Consider the following 20,727-nt stretch of genomic DNA (forward strand, 5'->3'; position numbering starts at 1 on the left):
CTAGGTAACCTAAAATTAGCTACCGGTTCTGCCGATCTGGTGCGAACCGGCTGAATCCCACCACTGCATTAAAGGTTGTAAAATGGGGCAAACCTCACTTAACTTCCTTGCTTAGCAATGAAAATTTTGGGCTCAATTGTGGTTGTAAGTTGAAAACTTACCAACTGTCAATGGGTCCATCAACAAACACCAATATTGACTTGGAACCAATGTATGAACCAATAAGGAAGAGGATCATTTGAGCCACCAATCAATGACAGAACTGACCACCCTCTCACCAGTTGAATTTCTTGCCTCACAGACACCAGTCAGAAGTCACAAGACCAGAATCAGTCCTGTGATTCAATCAGTCTTATGACTCAGTCAATCTTGTGATTCAAACGGTCATAAGACCAACCAATTACCCAGGACTTATGTAAACAAACAAGACACTTCACCCCAAACCCCACTGAAGATGTTACCTAGTTTGGTAACAAAGCATCCAGGAGCCAAGCAGCAAGCTTGGAAGATGTTAAATTTCTGCCTAAATCTACAAACCCAGCTACGAATATTCACTACAATTTCAAAAACCACCTGTATATTATGTAACAAAGAATTACGTCAAAGAATTTTGCAATTAAAAAAAAACCTTAGATAATTAACTTTAAGAACTACATAGAACAAAGAATTATATGCAACAGTTGTAACGTTAGAAAAAGTTACAAAAGAAAAATGGAGACAGATTTTTAATCAATTTGTTTTCATTTATTTTTCAAACAGGAAAAACTCAAGGTCAAGGTAAAGAGGGTATTCCCTTAAATAACTCTGCAGGCTATTTTTAAAAGACACTGTTTTATTTTTCTACCACCTTTTGGCAATGCTGCTAACTTCCACCTCATCCAGATTATGAACAAGTCTTATATATGTATGAGAAGAATTGAGTTTGGCTGCACTCTTGTGGTGATGCAGGCAACTACATACTATTTGTTTTTCTATTTCTTGATACGAAAGAGAAGATCATCACAGTGATTATAATGTTTAAACAACATTATTATACTATTTTAATATACATCACTGTAATATAGGATGAGATAAGATAACTTGCACAAACTTCTAACAGATGCTAACCCAGTTGTTAATGTAATTGGGAAAACAAAAATCTAGATGAGATCTACATAAAGTTTGTTTTTGATGTACTTTTGCCTCATCGAATAATACACTCAAAGAACAGTCTTGATTTTATTGATCCCCTACTTTCTTATTATTTTTTCCACATCTTTACTTTGCATTTGCATAGCATGTTGCACAGTACTTGAAAGATATTGGAAGACTAACAGTTGAAGTTGAACTGAAGGGACATCTGCAGGAATGAATCCAAAAAAAGTAGAGAATGGAGCTTCAATTGCACAATTGTGGTTGCCATCTTCCTCCTCTTCCCCTTCCTTCCTTCCTTCCTTCCTTCCTTCCTTCCTTCCTTCCTTCCTTCCTTCCTTCCTTCCTTCCCGACACCCCTCACAAGCATTTCCATTTTGTAGTGGTGTGATGTTAGCATGGTATCTGTGAGGCAGACATGCTTGTGCTTGCATCTTTGATTAGACTTATCTATTATACTGAATGAAAATGAGCTGGGTTTTATCTGAATCCAGGATCTTTATTTACAAATCAAATTTTCTAGTTTAGTGTTATTTGTTTTATTTGTTATTGTTACTGTGAAGCCACACAATTGTGGCAATAAAGCTTCAATAAACAAGCCTAGGCTTCATACAGTGGGTCAACATAATCTTTCCGCATTATCTTACTTTATTTTTTTGTGCTTGATCTTTGGCTGTCTTTCAACTTTGCTAAACAGGACTAGAGATATTTACAAACTGTCTTGTCACCCAGAGCAGGATGGTTATATTAATTATAAGACAAGTGTCAAATTTTGAAATGCTATTTCACATATACAATAAATTTCATTCAAATGATTCTGAGAGAGGAACAGAGGAAAACAATTCTGGCTTCTTTATTTCCTATTTATATCTGAATTCCCCCCCCCCCTCTTTTTTTAAAAAATATCATGAATTCAAAAAAAATTCTGCAGTCTCAATATGTTACATTCTTCTTTTGCACAAAGCATCTGATTCCCCCAGTTGTGTTGGTTCCTAGCAGAACAATGTCTTTTCTCAAGGGTAACATGATTTTCAGGACTTCTTTTGCAATAATGGAATGGAACCACCTTATTTCCTTATTTATGAATTTAGATTCAAAAAAGGAAGTGGTGAAGCTGAGCTACTTGATGACAGGTTTTCTGAGAAAGAGACCGTTCACTCACACCGGAAGCTTTGCCGTCTTCAGTTGCAGCACACTTTGAAGGAAAGCCCAAACCTAGGAGTTCAATTTTCATTTTAAATTAATTCTGTGGATCTGCTGTATTTTTCCTGTCTCTGTTGCTGCTGGGGAGATATCCTACAGTGTGTCACAGCCAAAGGTTAACATGTTTTGCTTCCTAACTGACTAACCAGAAACAGAAATGGATTTACGAAGCACACCCTATCGTTCCGAAGTGGCCCGCTGGTCGCCCAATGACTTGGCAGACTACTTTAGGAGGGTAAGTTTCATTTTAATTGAACAGTTTCAACCTTACCATTTCCACTTAGGATTCCCAATTTTGTCAATTGGAAAGTCTGAGTTTCTGTCTGTTTTCCTCCTATCCAGAAAACACATTTTTCCATACACATATATTTTATGTAATTTCAGCTTTCCAAAGTAATCCTTTCCAAAGAATAGCTTGCATCTAGGGAAATATAGATGTATTATTATTATTATCTGTTACACTCTCTCCACTTATTTGTAATAAGAACCTGGAATTCTACTGGTTGCCAATAAAGTCATATGGTTTCTCTGTATAATTAGAGTGAACGACTGCCATTCCAGATTCAAAGTTACAAGTGGCCAAATTATTTACATCCAATCTGTATCGTAATCTGAATCTATCTTGGCCTTAAAGGCAAGGCTAATTCTTTCTCTCTCTCTCTCTCTTAGCCTATACATTCTACACAGAGAGGCAGCATTTCTGCCTTAAAGCAAAGCTTGAGGCTGACTTTTGATTTGAAGGGCCACAGTTAAAGGCTTTAAAGCAAAAGACTCACCATTCTCACCAATCTCCGTGGGAATTAATACCTGGCCAGAAAAAGAGGTATCTGGTTGTGCTTTGTAAAGTTCTTTGAGAAGGCTTTCTTGCATAGCCTGGTGTTTTAGCTTTTTAACTATTGGAAGAAGGATACAAATCAAACTGCAAAGAGCTATTGCTGTGCTAGGGAGAAGACACATATATGATCACACATTGGCGCTCTCCTTTCAGTGTAGCAACTATGCATTGCTGCTTATGTTTCTCATAAAATGTCATCTCTCCTTCCCCCAAACTGAATTAGAGTGTGCATAGATTGTGTAATATACTGCAGAGCTTTGAACATAGCTAACACTGGGCAGCATTAAAAACGGTTTAACTCCAGAAATAGTTTACAGTCTCACTAAATTTCCTCCTATTCCTCCATCCCTTTATGCAATCACTCTCTCTTTAAAATCATGTTAAGTATGACTAGAGATGCTACATAGATACCCCAAATAGTAGCCACGAAAGTATTAGGGCCAATAGTTCAGGCTCAGCTTGATGAAGTTTTCAGGAGACACAGTGCTTCCTGCCTTGACTGCACTATGTGACTATGACAACTTAATTTATTTTTCCTACAACTCATAGCAATGTGCTTCCGCAGATGAATATCATGTTAGCAGTCAAAGAGAAGTTAAACCAAGTGGCAGACTTCATTAGAGAAGAGTGGAGACAGCAGGAACACTGACAATTACACTACCTTGGACTTACAGGTCTTCTAGCTTTGACAGATTCAATTAGTCTCTTTCAGCTTTATTATACCCTCAGGCAACAGTCAAGAATAAATCAAGTTCCAGTGACAACTTTGCAGTGGCCCAGCAATAGACTACAACTCTGTGTAGTTCAAATGAATGTACAGATTAAGCAATTTGTCAAACTTGAGGAAGGATTTCTTGTCTTTTTTTTTTTTTTTTTACTAATTGCTTTAGTATACCCTTCTTGCATTGCCTTTACAGAGCTGTGGACTATACTCTTTTTATGACAAATCTCAGCAGACAACCAGGCTTTGCACAATCAGGTTTTGCACAAAATATTGCACACAAAATATTGCACAAAGCCACATTATACTGGGCTTGCTGAAAGAGCTTGATTTTCATACCCTTTGCATCTTAAAAGCCAAAGTTCTTTCACTTTCACTAATGGTTTTCCATTACAGCATGAGTTTACAGCAGTGTTTCCCAAACTTGACAATTTTAAGGCATGAGGACTTCAGCTGGCTGTGGAATTCTGGGAGTTGAAGTCCTCATGCCTTAAAATTGTCAAGTTTGGGAAATACTGGTTTACAGTATTAATAGTGATCTTAATAGCGCTTGTCTTCCTTTTCAGCCCTTACCTGTTTCTTTAACTGGAGGTGGTGGGGGCTGAACTTGGAAACTTTCAAATGTAACATTCATTCCACTAGCTTCCTCCAAAATTATACTAACCATATTTTTTGGGAATAAATGAAGGACAAATCTAAAAAGGGCACAAATCTGAAAGAGATTTATAAGGATAAAAAAAATCAATTGTATATATTTATAATTTTGCCTTACAAAGACAGTCTAAGAGCAAGATCAAAAAAATAAAAAAACCCAAATCTAAAACTCAGCTTTCTGAAATAAAGGATGGTCCTTTGTAATAAAGGGCATCTGGTCACTGTATCCAAAATACACCCAGGATTCAGATGAAAGTAGTGTTGTTTTTAAAATAGGAATAAAAAAAAATGGCTGTAAGCTACTCAAAGACATGTATTTGACATGTGTGGCTATATAAATAGAAAGAAAGAAATGAGAAAGAAATAGATAACAAAGACAAAAATCTTACACAGTACCAGATTTCTCCAACTTGACCATTCCAGCTGAAGATTTCTCCTTCATAAAGGAACGTACAATAAACATTTGTACACAAACCCTTATCTAGGTGGATACATATATGTGAGTATCTATAACTGCCATGCAAAGGCTAGTACATTGAATTAATATATACATATGATATAAATTAAAATTAATTGCCTATATAGTAAAATACCATATTTATAAAACTAATTGATCCTCAGTCTGCCAGCCCTTCCGTGTATACAAATTTCTGTCTCACACAGAAGCACAAAAGTGCGCGCACACACACACACACACACAAATACACACACACCACATACAAACACACATAGTCTTATACTCTCTTCCAAAAGAAATAATAAAAAGGAAGGAACAGGAAGGAAGGCAGGATAGGATGGAGAAAGGTTATCTCTGCTGGGATGGGAAGAGAAAAATGGATGAAGGAAGGAAGCCTTGTATCGCTGTTTACTAACGTTAACTTAATCAAGTGAGCAGCTGGTGATTTGCTAATTTTCGAGGCCTCCAGTTTTTCCGAGATAAACTCTGTTGTCATCTGCACTTGGCCATTCCTTCGTTTGGAACAGATTCTTGTACAATCTACAGTATTGTCTTCAGCAGAATGTAGGATGATCTCAACACCTTCCCTTCCTGAATTTGTAAATAATTATCTGAGGAAAGAGCTTTATCTTTCTATCAGTAAATACTGTAAATGTGATTCCAAAACCAAAACAGGCATTCGACTATTTTATTTCTTGTGCTCTATTGCAACATTTTTTAAAGCCCCATTGTGCACTTCTTTTGCGACAACACTGTCTTGCACTTCATAAACTAAAATCTTCTTCTTGTGTCCCTTGGGCCAATTACTCCAAATGGCTCTGCCTAGGTGGAATCCTTTCTGCATGTATAATTTTGTTCATCCGGATTCTCACTCTTTTCCTAGTTGGAATGATTGGAAGCCTTGTCTCCCAGATGGACTAATATAAGGAATTTATTTCTGTGGATACATGCTCTACTTTTTAGCAGAGTGGATTGCTAGAAATAGAGAAGTTGCTTGTTGTGAGGTGCAAATCTTGTAGTTCAAATATTTTTGAATGTGGGTTGCACCAATGCCATCCATGCTACAGGGACACATTTAGCATCAGGCCAAATTAGGGACTGGCCTTTTCAGTACATTGATGTTTAATGCATTAGAAAACTCTGAACTGAACTGATCACCAATAGGTTGCTTTGCAAAGTCCTATTCAGCTTTTGGACTTCCTGCAGCTTTATTTGCCACATTTTCAACTTAGTGATCAATCGTGCAATCAGCAATGTGAAAAGTTGCTGGAAGCCCATCTTAGTCTTTTCTTCTCTAATACTAGACCACCTCTTGAGTAACTGTAATGGAGTAGTTTCCTTAGATGTTCTTTTTTTGATCCTATCAGTAGTTTTCACCTTAAGCAACATGCTCAGTCCTTACAGACAAGGTCAGTCACTTCTTGTGCCTAATCCTGACAGATTTTCTTATTGCCTCAAATTAAAATATAAAAGCTCTCTTTGGTCTAATTGTTTTGGACTACCAGCCTGTGTCAAATTTACCAGTCATAGACAAGACCCTTTGATGGGTAGTATCAACATTACTTGATTCCTAAATAATATTCTTTAGGAATATCAAGATATTTATTATTTTTGTATTTTTCCCAATTAGTTTCTAAAATAATTTTGAAAGATAAACTGCTTGATTGACCTATGCCATACCTGTATTGGTCCTGTTGTGACTTGTGTCGTGGGGGGACTTCTGTTAGTCTATTATTTTTATAATAGCATTGAGAACACAAAAACCTTTCTAGGCCATGAGATTGTGTGAGTGTTATACTTATTGTAAAGTGCTGTAAAGCACTATGGAGCAGTACATGCTGTAAGTTTAAGTGGTATTGCTGTTACCGTATGTTTTAGCTACTGTCTTGCTAGAGGGCAGGACTCTGATTTTGTATTGAGAATTATTGTATGCATTTATGATGTCTAAGCAGGGATCCATTTTATCCCTCGGCTAATACTTATGCTGCTGGAAACAATCTCAGGAAGGATATGAATGAGATGCTCTGTGTTTTGGTTCAAGAAGAGAGAGATTTCAGTCAGTCAAGAATCTTTAATGAATTCACTGTTCACTGTAATGATTGTAACGTAACCTGCAATAAATTTACTGAATTCATTGAAAACTGAGCTTAAATTTAGAAAAAAACAGAACATCGTTTCTATGTCTTGGTTTACCACATATACAGTTTGTCTGAGCTTAAGTCTTAACATACTCAGTTACCATAATGAGAACAAAAGCTCTTCAAAGTTTAAGAGGGATTTTTTTTCCAGCACGATTTGTGAGAAGCCCTTTCTTAACTAAGCTTAAGTAGCTACATTGTTTCAATTCAAACCATCATCCAGCAGTTTCCACTGTTGGAAGAAATTTTTGTGGATGAATATCAATCTCTTGATGCATGTGCAAAACCCTCTGTTTGCTCTTGGCACTCCTGGAGAAAATATTAAGACAATATAAAGAAATAACTACCTTAGTTACTTCTTCAGTTCGCTGAGAAGAATTATGTTTCCTATGTAGTGTGACACACCTCCTCAGCTTGAAATCACAGTCACTAGCAAAGGCCTAATGAGATTGTTCTGCACTCAGATTTGCTTTTGGGTGGTCAGATAATGGCTATACACAGGAGAAACCATTAAAAATATTATCAATATTTGTACATTTTTGTAATCAAATTCTGAATAGTGTACAGCAAGGCAAACAAAACAACACAAACTAAAACTATACAGAATATGAATTAGTATACTAATATAATGAATCTCACTATTATTCAAAGTCAAAGGCATGTTAGAATAGGACAGTTTTCAATTGCCTTAGGGAGAACCAGGAAGGATGGGGCCAAATGCTAGCTAAGGACTTCTGGGAGTTGAAGTCTACACATCTTAAAGTTGCTGAGTTTGAAAAATATTGCTTTAGAACAGGCATGTCAAACTCGCGACATCATGTGACATCGCACAATGTATCGGAGCTTTTTCGCCATTGTTGGCAATGGGGTGGATGTGGTTTCCTGATGACACTTCCAGCCCACGGGATGGCACCCCTGCTTGAGAGAGTGTATTGAAAAAAAACTGCTTCCTGACCCACATTGGATGTACCTCATAAGAGGATAGGAACCTCAGCAAGCCCTCACTAGATATTCAGAAATGATGGGTAGACTTATTTTGGCAAGGTGGTTCCTGATATATATGGATATGTTATGCCATTTGCAGCTTTATAAGTGATATTTTAATAACTCTGCAGTAGCAAGCTGGCTCTGCCAGGAGTTTAGCTGTTGCATTCTATACCAGCTGTGAGTTGTCTCCAAAGGCAGAGCCAGATAGAATACCTCGCAGTAATCCAGATGTGTACTGATGTTGGTGCAAGTTATCTTTGTTGGAACATTTTGACTGAACATTAGCCAAAGTTGGGGAAAAGCCCCCTTCAACCTGCTCTTTTAAAAGAAAATAAATCAATCAAATAGAAAAGCAAATATATTAATAGGGATTTTGTAAGGCTAAATAAGTTGTGTAACTGTACAAATTATGAAGCTGTACAGAAGATGTGTTTCTCTGAACTGCTACTTAAGCAGCAAAAAAGAAAAGAAAAAAATCACATAGCACTCTTCTCACTGTGAATAGTTATGATATTTGAACTAAATTTACATGATCTCTTCTGCAATTAAGGTTTATTTTTTTAAATAAAAAACTTCTTATCAGGTTAGATCAGTATTTGAAAGCTTTGACAAATTGTGTCTTTAGCCTTTCAGTTCACGATGATGAAACAGCCACGATGATGAAACAGCCTACTGTCTGACTACTAACATTATGGAAAAAAATATGCAGTCATAACTTCCAGTGAGGTTATTGTTATTTCTGAAGAAGCACATCTAATTTGCAGCCATGTATCAATTATGCTTTATTCAGACATTTTAAATCTGGTTTCAGATATGCTTGTAATTATTAACAGTACAAGCTTAAGAGTGTAAAATTGTGCATAATGTCTGAATTTGATGGTATTTACTTCCCAAAAGTATGAGTAGAGGATGGAGGATAACAATGATTTATCATTAACCATGTTTATTTTCATTTGCAGTTAAACTTCAAGGACTGCGAAAAAGTTGTTCGGAAACTTAACATAACTGGACAAAGATTTCTGGTAAGTTTTTCAATACTTTTATAGACTTACAGAATATAAAGTTGGAAATGGACATAAGGATTATTTAATCCAATTGTCTAGAAAGTTCAGGAACACCATTTAAATCTGGTTGCAAATTTTCAGAAAGATATGTCAAAAGATTTAACTTCTTTGGCTAGGCAATCAGTTAATCAATCAACTGTTACTGATGGATAGTAAGTAAGCTAATAAAAACAAAGAGGTATTGGTGAATACTTAGGGAAGAAGATAAAGGGATGCGGAAACAACATGTGTTACAAGTTAAATTTAAGCAAATATCACTCTCATGTGACCATTGCAATTCTATTTTTATTTTATAATAAGTAACCAAAACTATGTCACATGCTTAATTATAGCATTCTGTATTTTTGTTTCAGAACATGTCTGAAAATGATTTTCAGAAGTTTCCACAGCTAAAAGTTCCGTAAGTAAATCACATCTGTTTTAAAATCTGATTCTGTCATCAGTAATTTGATGCTAAATATGTGGAAAAGAAACCCATCGCAATCCAATTAAAAAGAAAACTAATTCCATGAACACAAGTTCTGCTCATGTTCTCTAGATGCTTCCCTCCCCCACTCAAATTGTCTTGCCTTGGATCAGATAATATTAATTTCCTTTCAATGAAGATGTAGAGATGAGGGGCAGAAAACTATTTCTGAAAGATACAGCAAATGTTGGCCCCAAAAGGAAATATTATTGGAATCTACATGAGAAATAGATACAACTAATAAAACCTTTTCTAATCTAAATAACTTGGTCAGACTCCAGACTGAGTTTATTTATTTATAAATAAGTATACCTAAAATAAAGAACTTGGGTAGAATCTAAGTTGAGTTGTATTCAGATTTTATTCAAGTCAGTAAGAATAAGTCATGGACACCTTTTTGTACAAATTACTATGGGACTTTTAAAGCAGTGGACTTAGATGCCATTGATGCCATTATCATTGTCTAACATTTATTAGAGTAAAAAAAAATAGAAATAATGATAAGGTGCAAAAAATAACTTCACATTTTTATAGCCAAGTAGAGTATCCCTTTTTCTTCCTTGTATAAAGCTGGCCATAAAGTTCCAATTTCAATTATATTACAAGAAATGTCAGGAACATCTAAAACTTTCACAATATTTTTTTTTTTACTTTTCACATCAGGGAAGGATAGAAATGCATGGAGAACAATCAACTGTGTTGGTATAAGCTCGATTTAGCTATGCTTCCTTTTCTTATCCACTTTGTTTAATATATTTTGTTTACTACTTCTTTCTTCTCTGCTATGTATAATACCGCTTATTACCCCAAAAGGGAACAACACGTAAAACATGTAAGAATGCATGTCTAAAATTTAATTGTTATCAAGCAAAAAACATTCATTCTTGTCTTCTGTGGGAGGCAATTGGTATGAATATGTAAATGGCATTATCCACTGATATTTTGACTCATAGGCTTAATGGCTTTTTAAAAAAAAATTAAATCATTCTGACATTATTATTGTCCTTGTTTAATTGCTTCATAAGTGGTGTAGTTATACTGAAGTTCTGCTACGTGCATTTTTTTTTAACCTAAATTATTGCTATGGGATCTTTGCAAATTCACACAACAATTTATTGAGGTTGTTTCGGTACATTTAGGGAATATAAATAATCTTCTGCTCCAAATGCAGCCCTCTGTAGAATTCCAGTTTCTGAAATATGTCATAACTGTCCCTGGCTGCTCCAAATATGCCCAGAACTGTTCAAGCATCCTAGGCAGAACCCCTTCTGGATGAGAATTCTGAAACTTTTAGTATCAATATACATTGAGGACTCCAGGATGTGGAGTGCTGTAGTACATAAACGCTTGCTTGATCTTTTTTTGCAGTATTTTGATATGGTTTTTTCCTTTTAGTGGCATGTGCTTTCCTGTCTCAGCTTTACCGTCTAAAATAGCTTCAAGATCACATGTTTTACAACACACAATATCACCTTTTTTTATTACCACCCACATATTAGTTCTCTTCCCCCCCCCCATTTATAGTTCTTTTGCTTTTTTCTCAACCATCTCGACAGTAGCAATATTGAGTGGGAGGAAGAACATAATTGAGAAAGAATTACTGTTTTTCATTGGCCTTATTCAGGAATCATTCAGACTGACCAATCAGAGGTTCAGATTGACTTTGCTTTAGATAATGGAAAAAGCTCTGGAAAAGCTTTGTTGGTGTCTGCCCATAAGAGAATAACATAACACCTGAGAATCATACTTGTGCCACAAATATTCTGTGGGATTTGATTAACATGTATGAACTAGGTCAAATAGAAAAGACAGAAGACATGCAAGAAGCCTGTTTATTGCATAAGGTTTGGAAGCCCTGTACATACATGACATGGGATAAATCATGTGAACTCATGTTCTGTATTATTACATTGTGGTCACTATTTGTTTTCTGTTCGTGTTTTGCTTTATTCTGGCAGATTGCCAGACATAGAAAATACAATGTGTTTTGCAGGCAGATTGACAAATGCAAAAGAGTGCATTGCATGTGGCCTTACAAATAGTATTGCTGTTGCTCATTCAAGTTGCTAAATATAAAAACTATGTTGCTTTGAAATAATAGAAAATACTTGTAGCTCAGGTTTAAGATTTTGGCAGTGGTTTTGCTCTCCAAGCTTATTTCAATTTATTTTCTGAATGTTTTGTTATCAGTCTAGGTAATATCATCAGCAGGATTTTCCTGTCTATTCTCCTTAGCTTATAAAAATCTTGTGTCCCAGTGTGGTCGTGCGATTGGTTGTTCATTTGGAGCTATATTTAAATTCTGAGCAGCTGACTGGTTCTCTTGTTGATTGATCATTCAAATGGTCTGCTTGCTTACGTATTCATATACTGGATCTAGATAAATATGCTTGTTAATTGTTCCTTTGGTGGAATGCCAGGACTCAATAAATTCCTGTGTGTGGCAGGTGTTGGCATGCCCAATGATTTTTGCTCCTTCCCAATCGAACTGGTGTTTTTTATTATCAATATGGTTTGGGGCTCAGGGATTTGTGGTCATGCCATTTTAACTGCTGGTTGATGTTCATGAACCCTTGTTTTCAACGTTGCTTTATTTGTTTAAGCAAAAAAAAAAAAAGTCCCAAACCAATTGCCATTTATATATTTTTACTATTCATAAGATTTGTTGAAATTAATCTGTTGCTATTGACATCTGTGCTAAATTCAGTTTTATTGCTTTTTCTGCAAGCAGAAGTTTCAGAAACCATCTTTAATGGCTGCTTCCACTGTTTGCTAGGAGATTTGTAAAAGAATTATTCTTTAAGTTAATTATCCCCTTAGCCGATTTTGTATCTGTATGTGTGTTGGCTAATACACAGCAGATACTTATCACCTATTGCTCCATTAATTTTAAATACCCAATAAGAGCTCTTAAAATATTTCTAAATCTCATTCTATTGGAACACAGAACATTCAAATCTTCTTATATTTCATTTTATTGCACATTACGATGCATCTATCCATCCATCCACTTACATGTTTGTCAATACCAATGAGTAAAAATTTGTCACTCCAAATCACACAAGAAAAGTAGACAAGATAATAAAAAGCAGTAAATTATATACAATTTCAATCAAATATTATAATCCAATTTACCATATTCATTCATTCATATTATATATATATGTGTACTGACTGAATTAATCCATTGTAATAAGCCAATAATTTGGCTTGTTTGGTTTTTGTTTAAACTTTATATAACTCTTGTAACTTATCAGGTATAATTTGTAACACAGAATTATAACTCAGCTGTGAATTATTTAACAGAATGTGGTTTAAACAAAATATTTGTTGTTATTACATGCGGAACCAGCATCCTTCCTTCCCTTTCTCACACATTTATATGCATACACATTTGCCAGAAGACTTATGCTATATTGATTATGTGCCAATAAGTCAATGCTGACTCTTAGTGATGACATGGATTTTTTCCAGCATATTAGATCATCCAACATGGAATCCATCACCTTATTGCTTGCCATGCCTTTTATTTTTAAAGCCACCCTTCTTGGCATTATAAACTTCTGTGCCTTTGCATAATGTATCAAACATATGATAATTTGAGCCTGGTCATTGAGTGTCAAATGACAACTCTGAATTGATTTGTGCTATGATATATTTTCTTGGTTTCAAGAGTTTTCTTCAACACTAAAAGAAATCAGCATTCTTTCTATTTTACTGTTTCAAACTCTAATTTACAACTTCATAGAATTTCACAGGAAAAGTAAAATGCATGATTCTGATCTTTGTAAGTATAAACACATCCCAGCATGTGAATATCTTTTTCAAGATCTTTATCATGATTCTGCCAAATGCTGATCTGTGTTTTTTTTAAAAAACTGATGGTTCCTTTAGTTTTACATGATTCTAAAGGCAAACGCTATTCAATATTTTGATGTCTTGGTTGTCAATTATAAGGTCGGTTGCTATATATACAAATGCATTATAAACCATTCTTTTCCAATCAGAATGGCAGAGACTAAAAATTGATTTCAGTTAAAAAATACAGTTTATTATAAGGAAACTACTCAGAAGTGGGAAGGTTCATGCTTCAAGTAGCCTTGAAAAGGCTAGTGCCTATGAAAAGTCTTAGAGTTGAGTCTTCATTAAGTTGAGCTCAACAGCTCTTGTCTTCTTAAACACATCCTTGTAGTTTTCTTGCGATGGTAGGGATCTTTCTCAACTTCATGGTTTTGCCTCCAGTTCTGAAGTTCTCTAGTGATCACTGTTCCTACTTAGTTCCCAAGCCCAAGTGAGCATATTGATGTTGACTTAGGACAGGGGTTCTCAACCTTGTCAACTTTAAGACTTGTGGACTTCAACTCCCAGAATTCCTCAGCCAGCAAAGCTGGCTGAGGAATTCTGGGAATTGAAGTCCACAAGTTTTAAAGTTGACAAGGTTGAGAACCCCTGACTTAGGATGTCTTGGTTTATCTACTGGGAAACTGTTGAATGGCTGGATGGCTGGCAACTACTATATATATGTTTCTCCCAGCTTCTCTTAGGGAATGAAATTCCAAAATCAGGCAATCTGGAGGGCAGGAAAACAAATAATTGCAAGGTCTGGAGACATGGAGAGCTAGGAACTGAGTAACTACTAATCCAAGAGTTAGAATCTGAAACTTCTGCCCACAAAGAAGGCATGCTATGGGTACGATCAGTTAGGGAACCTAAATTTGGTGGGTCCCAGAAGACGTCCCTTCTTTGCTGTGAAAACTAGACATGTTCTGTCTCTTTTGATTTTTCAAAAAACTGGTTACGCTGCTAGGTCTGGGGCTCCCAGGAACCAGAGATTTGTCTTGATGGCTCCATTGCTAAGATTTTCAATCTTTGCCTATTGGTTAGTGCTTTTGTTTTTATGAGGTTTATTACTGTGGCTTTTTATATTTTTACCTGTTTTTATAATGGCTGCTTAATAAATGTTTATGTGCCAAGTCACCTTTTGTAAGATGGCTATATAAATCTGATTAAATAAATAAAGTCTCTCCCTTTATAAGACACTTATAGCAGTATTGTAAGCGATAGCATAGTTAGGATGTAAACACTTGAGCCTTTGTTTCCTTATCCTCATTCTTTTCCCCCACACCAAGATATGTAGACATAGAAAAAGAAAGGAAGTAGAGAATAGAGGAACTGGAGGAAGGGGGAAGAAGAACTTCTCCATTGAATATTTCTGTTTTAGTGTGTTTTAACTTAAGAATGTTAAGTGAATTGCCTCTAGTTTAAATCTGCTGATTCTAAAATTGTGCTGTTTTGAAGTTTGAGTCTTAAGGTTCTGAGAAAAAGCTACCGAATGGTTCAAAAAGCATGGTGGGCTTTTTCATTAGACCACTGAAGTTTATCCAGCCTTTCCAAAAATTTAGACAACTTCTGCTTGGATTAAGTAAGTGGTTGATCTTGGCAGCTTTCTCACCAGGGAATTATATCAATTCACAACATTATCCAGCCATTGCTGTGGTGCTATCAAGTCTGCCTTGATTGATAGTGATTTATGAAATGCACCCTGTTGGGGGGGGAATCTCTTATCATTTGCTTTATATTGTATGTTTGCTTACCTAATTTATATAGCCACCTATCTCACTTTTGTATGACACCAGATGGCTTACAATAAAACAAATAAAAAACATAAAATGCATAATATAAAACAATATGAAAACACAGAGCAGCTGGGCATGATCTAAGCTATCACGTTATCAATCTCCTAAGTCTTTTCCCCCCTCAGGGCAGTACAGATGTTGAGAAATGAAATCCATTCCTCCACAGGTTCAGGGTTGTGGGAAAAGAACAAGGTCACTCTTAATCTTGCTAGAGGAGAGATTATGTTGTTTCTCTCTTGCTGGAAAATACTTTCCTTGGCTGATTTTCATTTTTTTCAGGGCCAGTAAAATCAAAAGCACATCCCTCCTTTGCCATTCTTCTGATATAAACCCTTGATCCTCATCAGTCAATCTCATTTTTCCCCTCTTTTTAAAAAGCTTCAGTGCAGGGCAGGAAATGCAAGTAGAAACAACACAGGTTTTCTTTTGCATAACCACATTTTCTTGCTGATTGGGTGAAGGCCCAATAATGTGAATTCTACAGTACCTGACTCTTGTTTGATAAGCTGTTGGATGATGGCTTTCTTTCAGATAAGAGCAGAAGATAGCGAGATTGCCAACCTGGTAAGAACAGGATGCAGTGGGTGTGTAGGTTTTTATTTTAATTCCCTCTCTCCCTCTGCTCTTTTGTGGCTTGTATGTTTGTTAGTCATCTAGCTTCAAAGTTCATTCAGCCTTTTCATATTGCTAGTAGGAAACTGTTTTCCATTGCCATCTTTCTGGACCATTTCTACTATGATCACAAGGTCCCCATCATGTGACCAAAGCTAGACAAAGTATTCCAAGTGTGTCTTATCAAAGCAGTGTAAAAGGATATTAACACTTCGTGTGATCTTGATGCTCTGACTCTGTTGTTGCAGCCTAGGACTGTATTTGGTCTTTTTGGCAGCTGTGGCTCATACTTAAGTGATTATGAACTAGACCTTCTAGATCCCTCTCAGAGTTACTGCTGTTGAACCAGGCACCACCACTTCACTGTTTTTATTTTGCATTGCTAATGCTTCATTTATATTGCTTTTTACTTTCTGCATTTTGAACAGGATTACTTATTTCTCAATTAAAAATTCTAGAATTCGTTGTGTTCTTGTTATATTTGGTATCATCCTAAAATGATTTGAATCCTTGGATGTGGAGTTCTTTTTGTTGACTCATATGACTGAAAAAAAGTTGGCAACTTGTTTACTCACTGAATTATGCAACCCTTTATATCAGGGGTGTCAAACTGCCAGCCTAAGGGCCAGATGCGTCATGAGGAAACCACACCCACCCCATTGCCAGCAATGGGTGAAAAGCTCTGATACATCGCACGACGTCACATGACATCGCAAGTTTGACATGTCTGCTGTAGATGACTTGATTTTGAATTCTGAATACATGTGGTAACATTGATTGGGTTGAAGAGAGTAAGTGACAAGACTGTTTTCTTCTTTTAGTCATCTCAGCTTCAATGCAGTTGTGTCAATCTGCTGCTGAGCATTTTCAGTAAATGTGTCTTACTATTTTTTCCACTACCTTTCTCTAATCTAATGAAGATAAACAGATAGATGAATAATGGTCTTAGTGTACAAGATTTCATATAACATATGATGGAACCTTTGATCAGAACCATACACTCCTTCTCTCTCCATATGCTAAAATAAAATAAAACTAACTTACTGCGTAGCCATTAGCTGGACAAACATGGAAGCACATTGCATGGAAACTAGTTAAATTTTAGGCATCCTTCCAATATATTATTTTAGAAAAAGGAATGAGCAGTTACCGTATTTTCTGGCGTATAAGACAACTCGGCGTATAAGACGACCCTCGACTTCGGAGACGATTTGCATGCTTTAGAACAACCTTTTTAATGTCATGACCCCCAACCGGTCATAAGTTGAGGACTACTCAACTGGTCGTAAGTCGAGGACTACTCAGCTGATGCAGCACCGTTTGCAGAATGGGACTTTTGGCAGGCTCAGCAGGGCAGAGACAGCCTGGACAATTCCTATTGGCTTTTGAAAGCCAACAGAATTAGACTCTATTTAAGATAGTCTATTCTATTGGCTTTCAAAAACCAATAGAATAAAAGGGAGTAGCACAGCTAAGGAAAAGGGGGGAAAATGGCGGACTGCGTTGTTTGGCAACCCCGTGAAATGGTCGTTCAACCCCAAATGGGGTTCCAACCCACAGGTTGAGAATCACTGCTTTAGAAAGATGTCTTATACGCTGGAAAATACGGTATATCATCACTTTAAAGGGACATATGGTTATGCACTTAGGACTCAACTTTTCTTCTTGGGGTATGACCTAAAAGAGTTTAAACTAAAGGCTAATGTTAATTAAGGGTATCTATGTCTCAACTGTAAAAAAATCTGGACAATTCTTACGTTGTTTTAGTTATTTGGACCATATATCAAGTTATACAGAAAAATCAGATTAAAAAGAGACATTAAGATTAAAAACAGTCAAAAGGGAGAATAAAAACACCATATATCTTTAAGCGTGGTTGATTCTAATAGGTTTTGATACAAGATAGTGCCGATAGATTGGTTGTTGCAACTCTCCTAATGGTCTCAGGTTGCTGCGAATGGCAAGAAATGTCCCTTAAATTCAAGGGAAATCACAAAAGGGAAGAGATGTGTGGGTTAGAGACTCAATTTCTTGAAGTTCAAATGAAGTTCTGCGATGGGAACATTGTATTTTTCTTTGTAGTCTTGCCAAGGGTAGAGCATTAATGTAAGCTTGAAAGAAAGCTCTGTGATAGTTTAAATTCATAATCATATGGGTACTTTGACAGAATGAATAGATTTTATGAATTTCCAATCCATCAAGTCTTGCAGAAGTTGCTTGATTTCTTTTTTTTGGGGGGGGGGAAGGTCTGAATCTAGATTGCTAGCAAAAATTAGCTTGAAAAGTTACAGTAACATGTATCTTTATGAGGTTGCATCTTCCAGGTTGCAAAATCAATTAGCTAAAGGGTTCCCCAATAAAACTCAGTTTAAGTCAATATTTATGTTGATAAATGCAAACACTTGTCATAAGAAGAATTAATCCAGATTCAAATCCCTCTATTCAGGCTATTTCTACATGAATCTGGACAAGTCTATTTTCTGGAGTCTAACCTCAAAAGAAGCTTAGAGAGGGAAGGGTAGGAAGTTTTGTGCTTCCTGTACATCTCCTAAGCTTTAGTGATTTTTTAAAAAAATCTGAAATATGCTGCATTGGTAAAAACTGAACTATATAAACAATAACCTCTTGATCGGTCATGATGCAATTACACTTCATGCATAAATGTATATTTCTGCATTTATGACTACTTTATAAACCATCAACAAGCTAAAAGGAAAGAAAACTTTGAAAGAGAAATTTGGTCTTACCAGTTCCTTCTTTATAAACATATTTTTAATTTAATTTAATTTAAAAGATTACTTAACACTTGCATTTTGACTAACCTTCTTCCTATGCAAAAATAAAATTAAACCAAAATCGGAAAGTTGTTTTTTTTAAAGGTGACAGTGGTTTTTGAAATAGTTTAATGGACAGGAAATGCTCAATTTCACATATACAGTGAAAAGGTAGGGTTGACCTTTAAATTGCAGCTGCCTCTGCCTCTTTTTATTCGACACCATTTAATTTACTGGAAACTGAAGGCTTACCATCTAATTCCAACTATACTGTAAATCCTTGCTTGTTACTCTCTTTACTAGCCAAGATCATATCCAAACAATCCTCCAAACAAACCTGGTTTATTTTTCAAAGCAAAATCAACAGTGAGATCTTTTGAAAGATTTTGCATTAAATATGATCTACATACATTTATGATGGTAGATTTTGCAGAACATTGTTGGGCAGTGGGAGTTAAAAACCTTTAATCCAAATATCTTCTTAAGGAAAACAAAGCACAAATATGTCACTGAGGAGTCAAAAAGTCAAAATCCAAAAACAGTTTTCCAAGGAAATTAAAACTGTTATATCAGTAAATATGATGTTTCTTGTTAATGCATTCTGGAATTATATCTAGTTAAAATATGATTTCATTTCAGATTTAATATCTAATATACTGAGATGAACATTCACAGCTGTGAGAAAAAACTTTGCTGAATATTGAAGAAAGATACGGCAGACATTTTATCTGGGAACTTAAACTAGGAGATATGAAGCAATGGCATAATTAAACCACATACCGTATTTTCCGGCGTATAAGACGACTGGGCGTATAAGACGACCCCCAACTTTTCCAGTTAAAATATAGAGTTTGGGCTATACTCACCGTATAAGACTACCCCTCTTCCAAATAAAAATTAAAAAACATCAGATTTGATTTCAATATGGTAATTTTAATTCAAATGCTTATGACATGCAGGTACTTAGCAGAAAAACTGTCATTTATAAACATAAGGCTGTCATCAAACATATAAACATAAAACAGTGCAAGTGGATTAAACTTTTCCTAATTCACTCTAAAGCTGAAAGGAAGGATAAGACAATAAAACCATGGGAGCTGCCATGCTGTTTGTTTTCTAAGCTGTCAACCAAACTGAACTGATGATGATAGGAGCACACACACACATGCCTCCTTTCCCTCTTCCCTCCAATCCTTCCCAGCTCAGAAAGCAGTGAGGAGAAGCGTGCGTGCACACACACACACACACTCGCCTCCTTTCCCTCTTCCCTCTCCCTCCAATCCTTCCCCCCCACCCTGATTTCCAGCTCAGAAAGTGCAAAGCAGCGAGGAGAAGTGTGTGTGTGTGTGTGTGCGCGTGCACACCAGACTGCCAGAGACACTTAGGGGCAGGGAGCACAATGAGAGACAGCAAGGGAAAGAGGAACTTGCCTTACTCTGTTTCCTGGAATGCCATGGAGAGAATGGCACGTCAAGCGGGGGGGGGGGTGACGCCTCTGCTAATTGCTTTTATTCACCACAGGCTGGATGCTGGTTTGCCGGGTGGGGGGGTGGGAACAGCAAGTGGGAGCCTATGTAAAGCACTGGGAGCAACTCACTCCCAGTGCTAACTTTGTTGCTGTATGGATTAAAGGCCATTCGCTTGTCATTCGTTCCTGTTTGTCGGCTCTTTTCTGGGCACCGAAGAGGACGCGCTGACAGATATTTCAGTAGTTGCTTGTTGTAATTTTTAACTTATTTAAACCTTGCTGATTTCTGTACAAAATGATTCACCTGCTGAAGCATGCATATCTGCATTGGCTATTCATGGCACATTAATGAAAATTAAGGAGTGAGATAAGGAAAAAGTAATTTTTGTGCAGTACTGTAAAAATGGCTATTGATTTCCAGTAAGCACACACGCACGCACGCACGCCTCCTTTCTCCCTCCAATCCTCCCTTCCCACCCCGATTTCCAACTCGGAAAATGCAAAGCGTGTGTGTGTGTGTGTGTGTGTGTGCGCGCGCGCGCGTGGGCGTGGCCTCCTTTCCCTCTTCCTCCAGTCCTTCC

At 36.4% G+C, this 20,727-nt stretch overlaps 1 protein-coding gene across 2 annotated transcripts in view; it reads left to right on the forward strand.

Moving 5' to 3' along the window:
- The first annotated feature begins 2,246 nt into the window (after positions 1-2,246).
- The window catches only part of LCP2 (lymphocyte cytosolic protein 2), a 43,228-nt gene continuing 24,747 nt past the window's right edge, over positions 2,247-20,727 (forward strand). Inside the window, exons 1-3 of one of the 2 annotated variants that reach the window (XM_039353178.1) lie at positions 2,247-2,569; positions 9,086-9,148; positions 9,544-9,590. In XM_039353178.1, coding sequence (XP_039209112.1) covers positions 2,492-2,569; positions 9,086-9,148; positions 9,544-9,590 — 188 coding nt within the window. In that variant the 5' untranslated portion in view covers positions 2,247-2,491. Of the gene's footprint in view, positions 2,570-3,027; positions 3,158-9,085; positions 9,149-9,543; positions 9,591-20,727 lie in introns of those variants that run through there. The other variant, XM_039353186.1, reaches the window with a different exon arrangement.

Source organism: Crotalus tigris, unplaced genomic scaffold (genome assembly GCF_016545835.1).
Source record: "Crotalus tigris isolate CLP2741 ecotype Arizona unplaced genomic scaffold, ASM1654583v1 scf7180000017568.12009008, whole genome shotgun sequence".
Classification (NCBI taxonomy): Eukaryota; Metazoa; Chordata; class Lepidosauria; order Squamata; family Viperidae; genus Crotalus; species Crotalus tigris.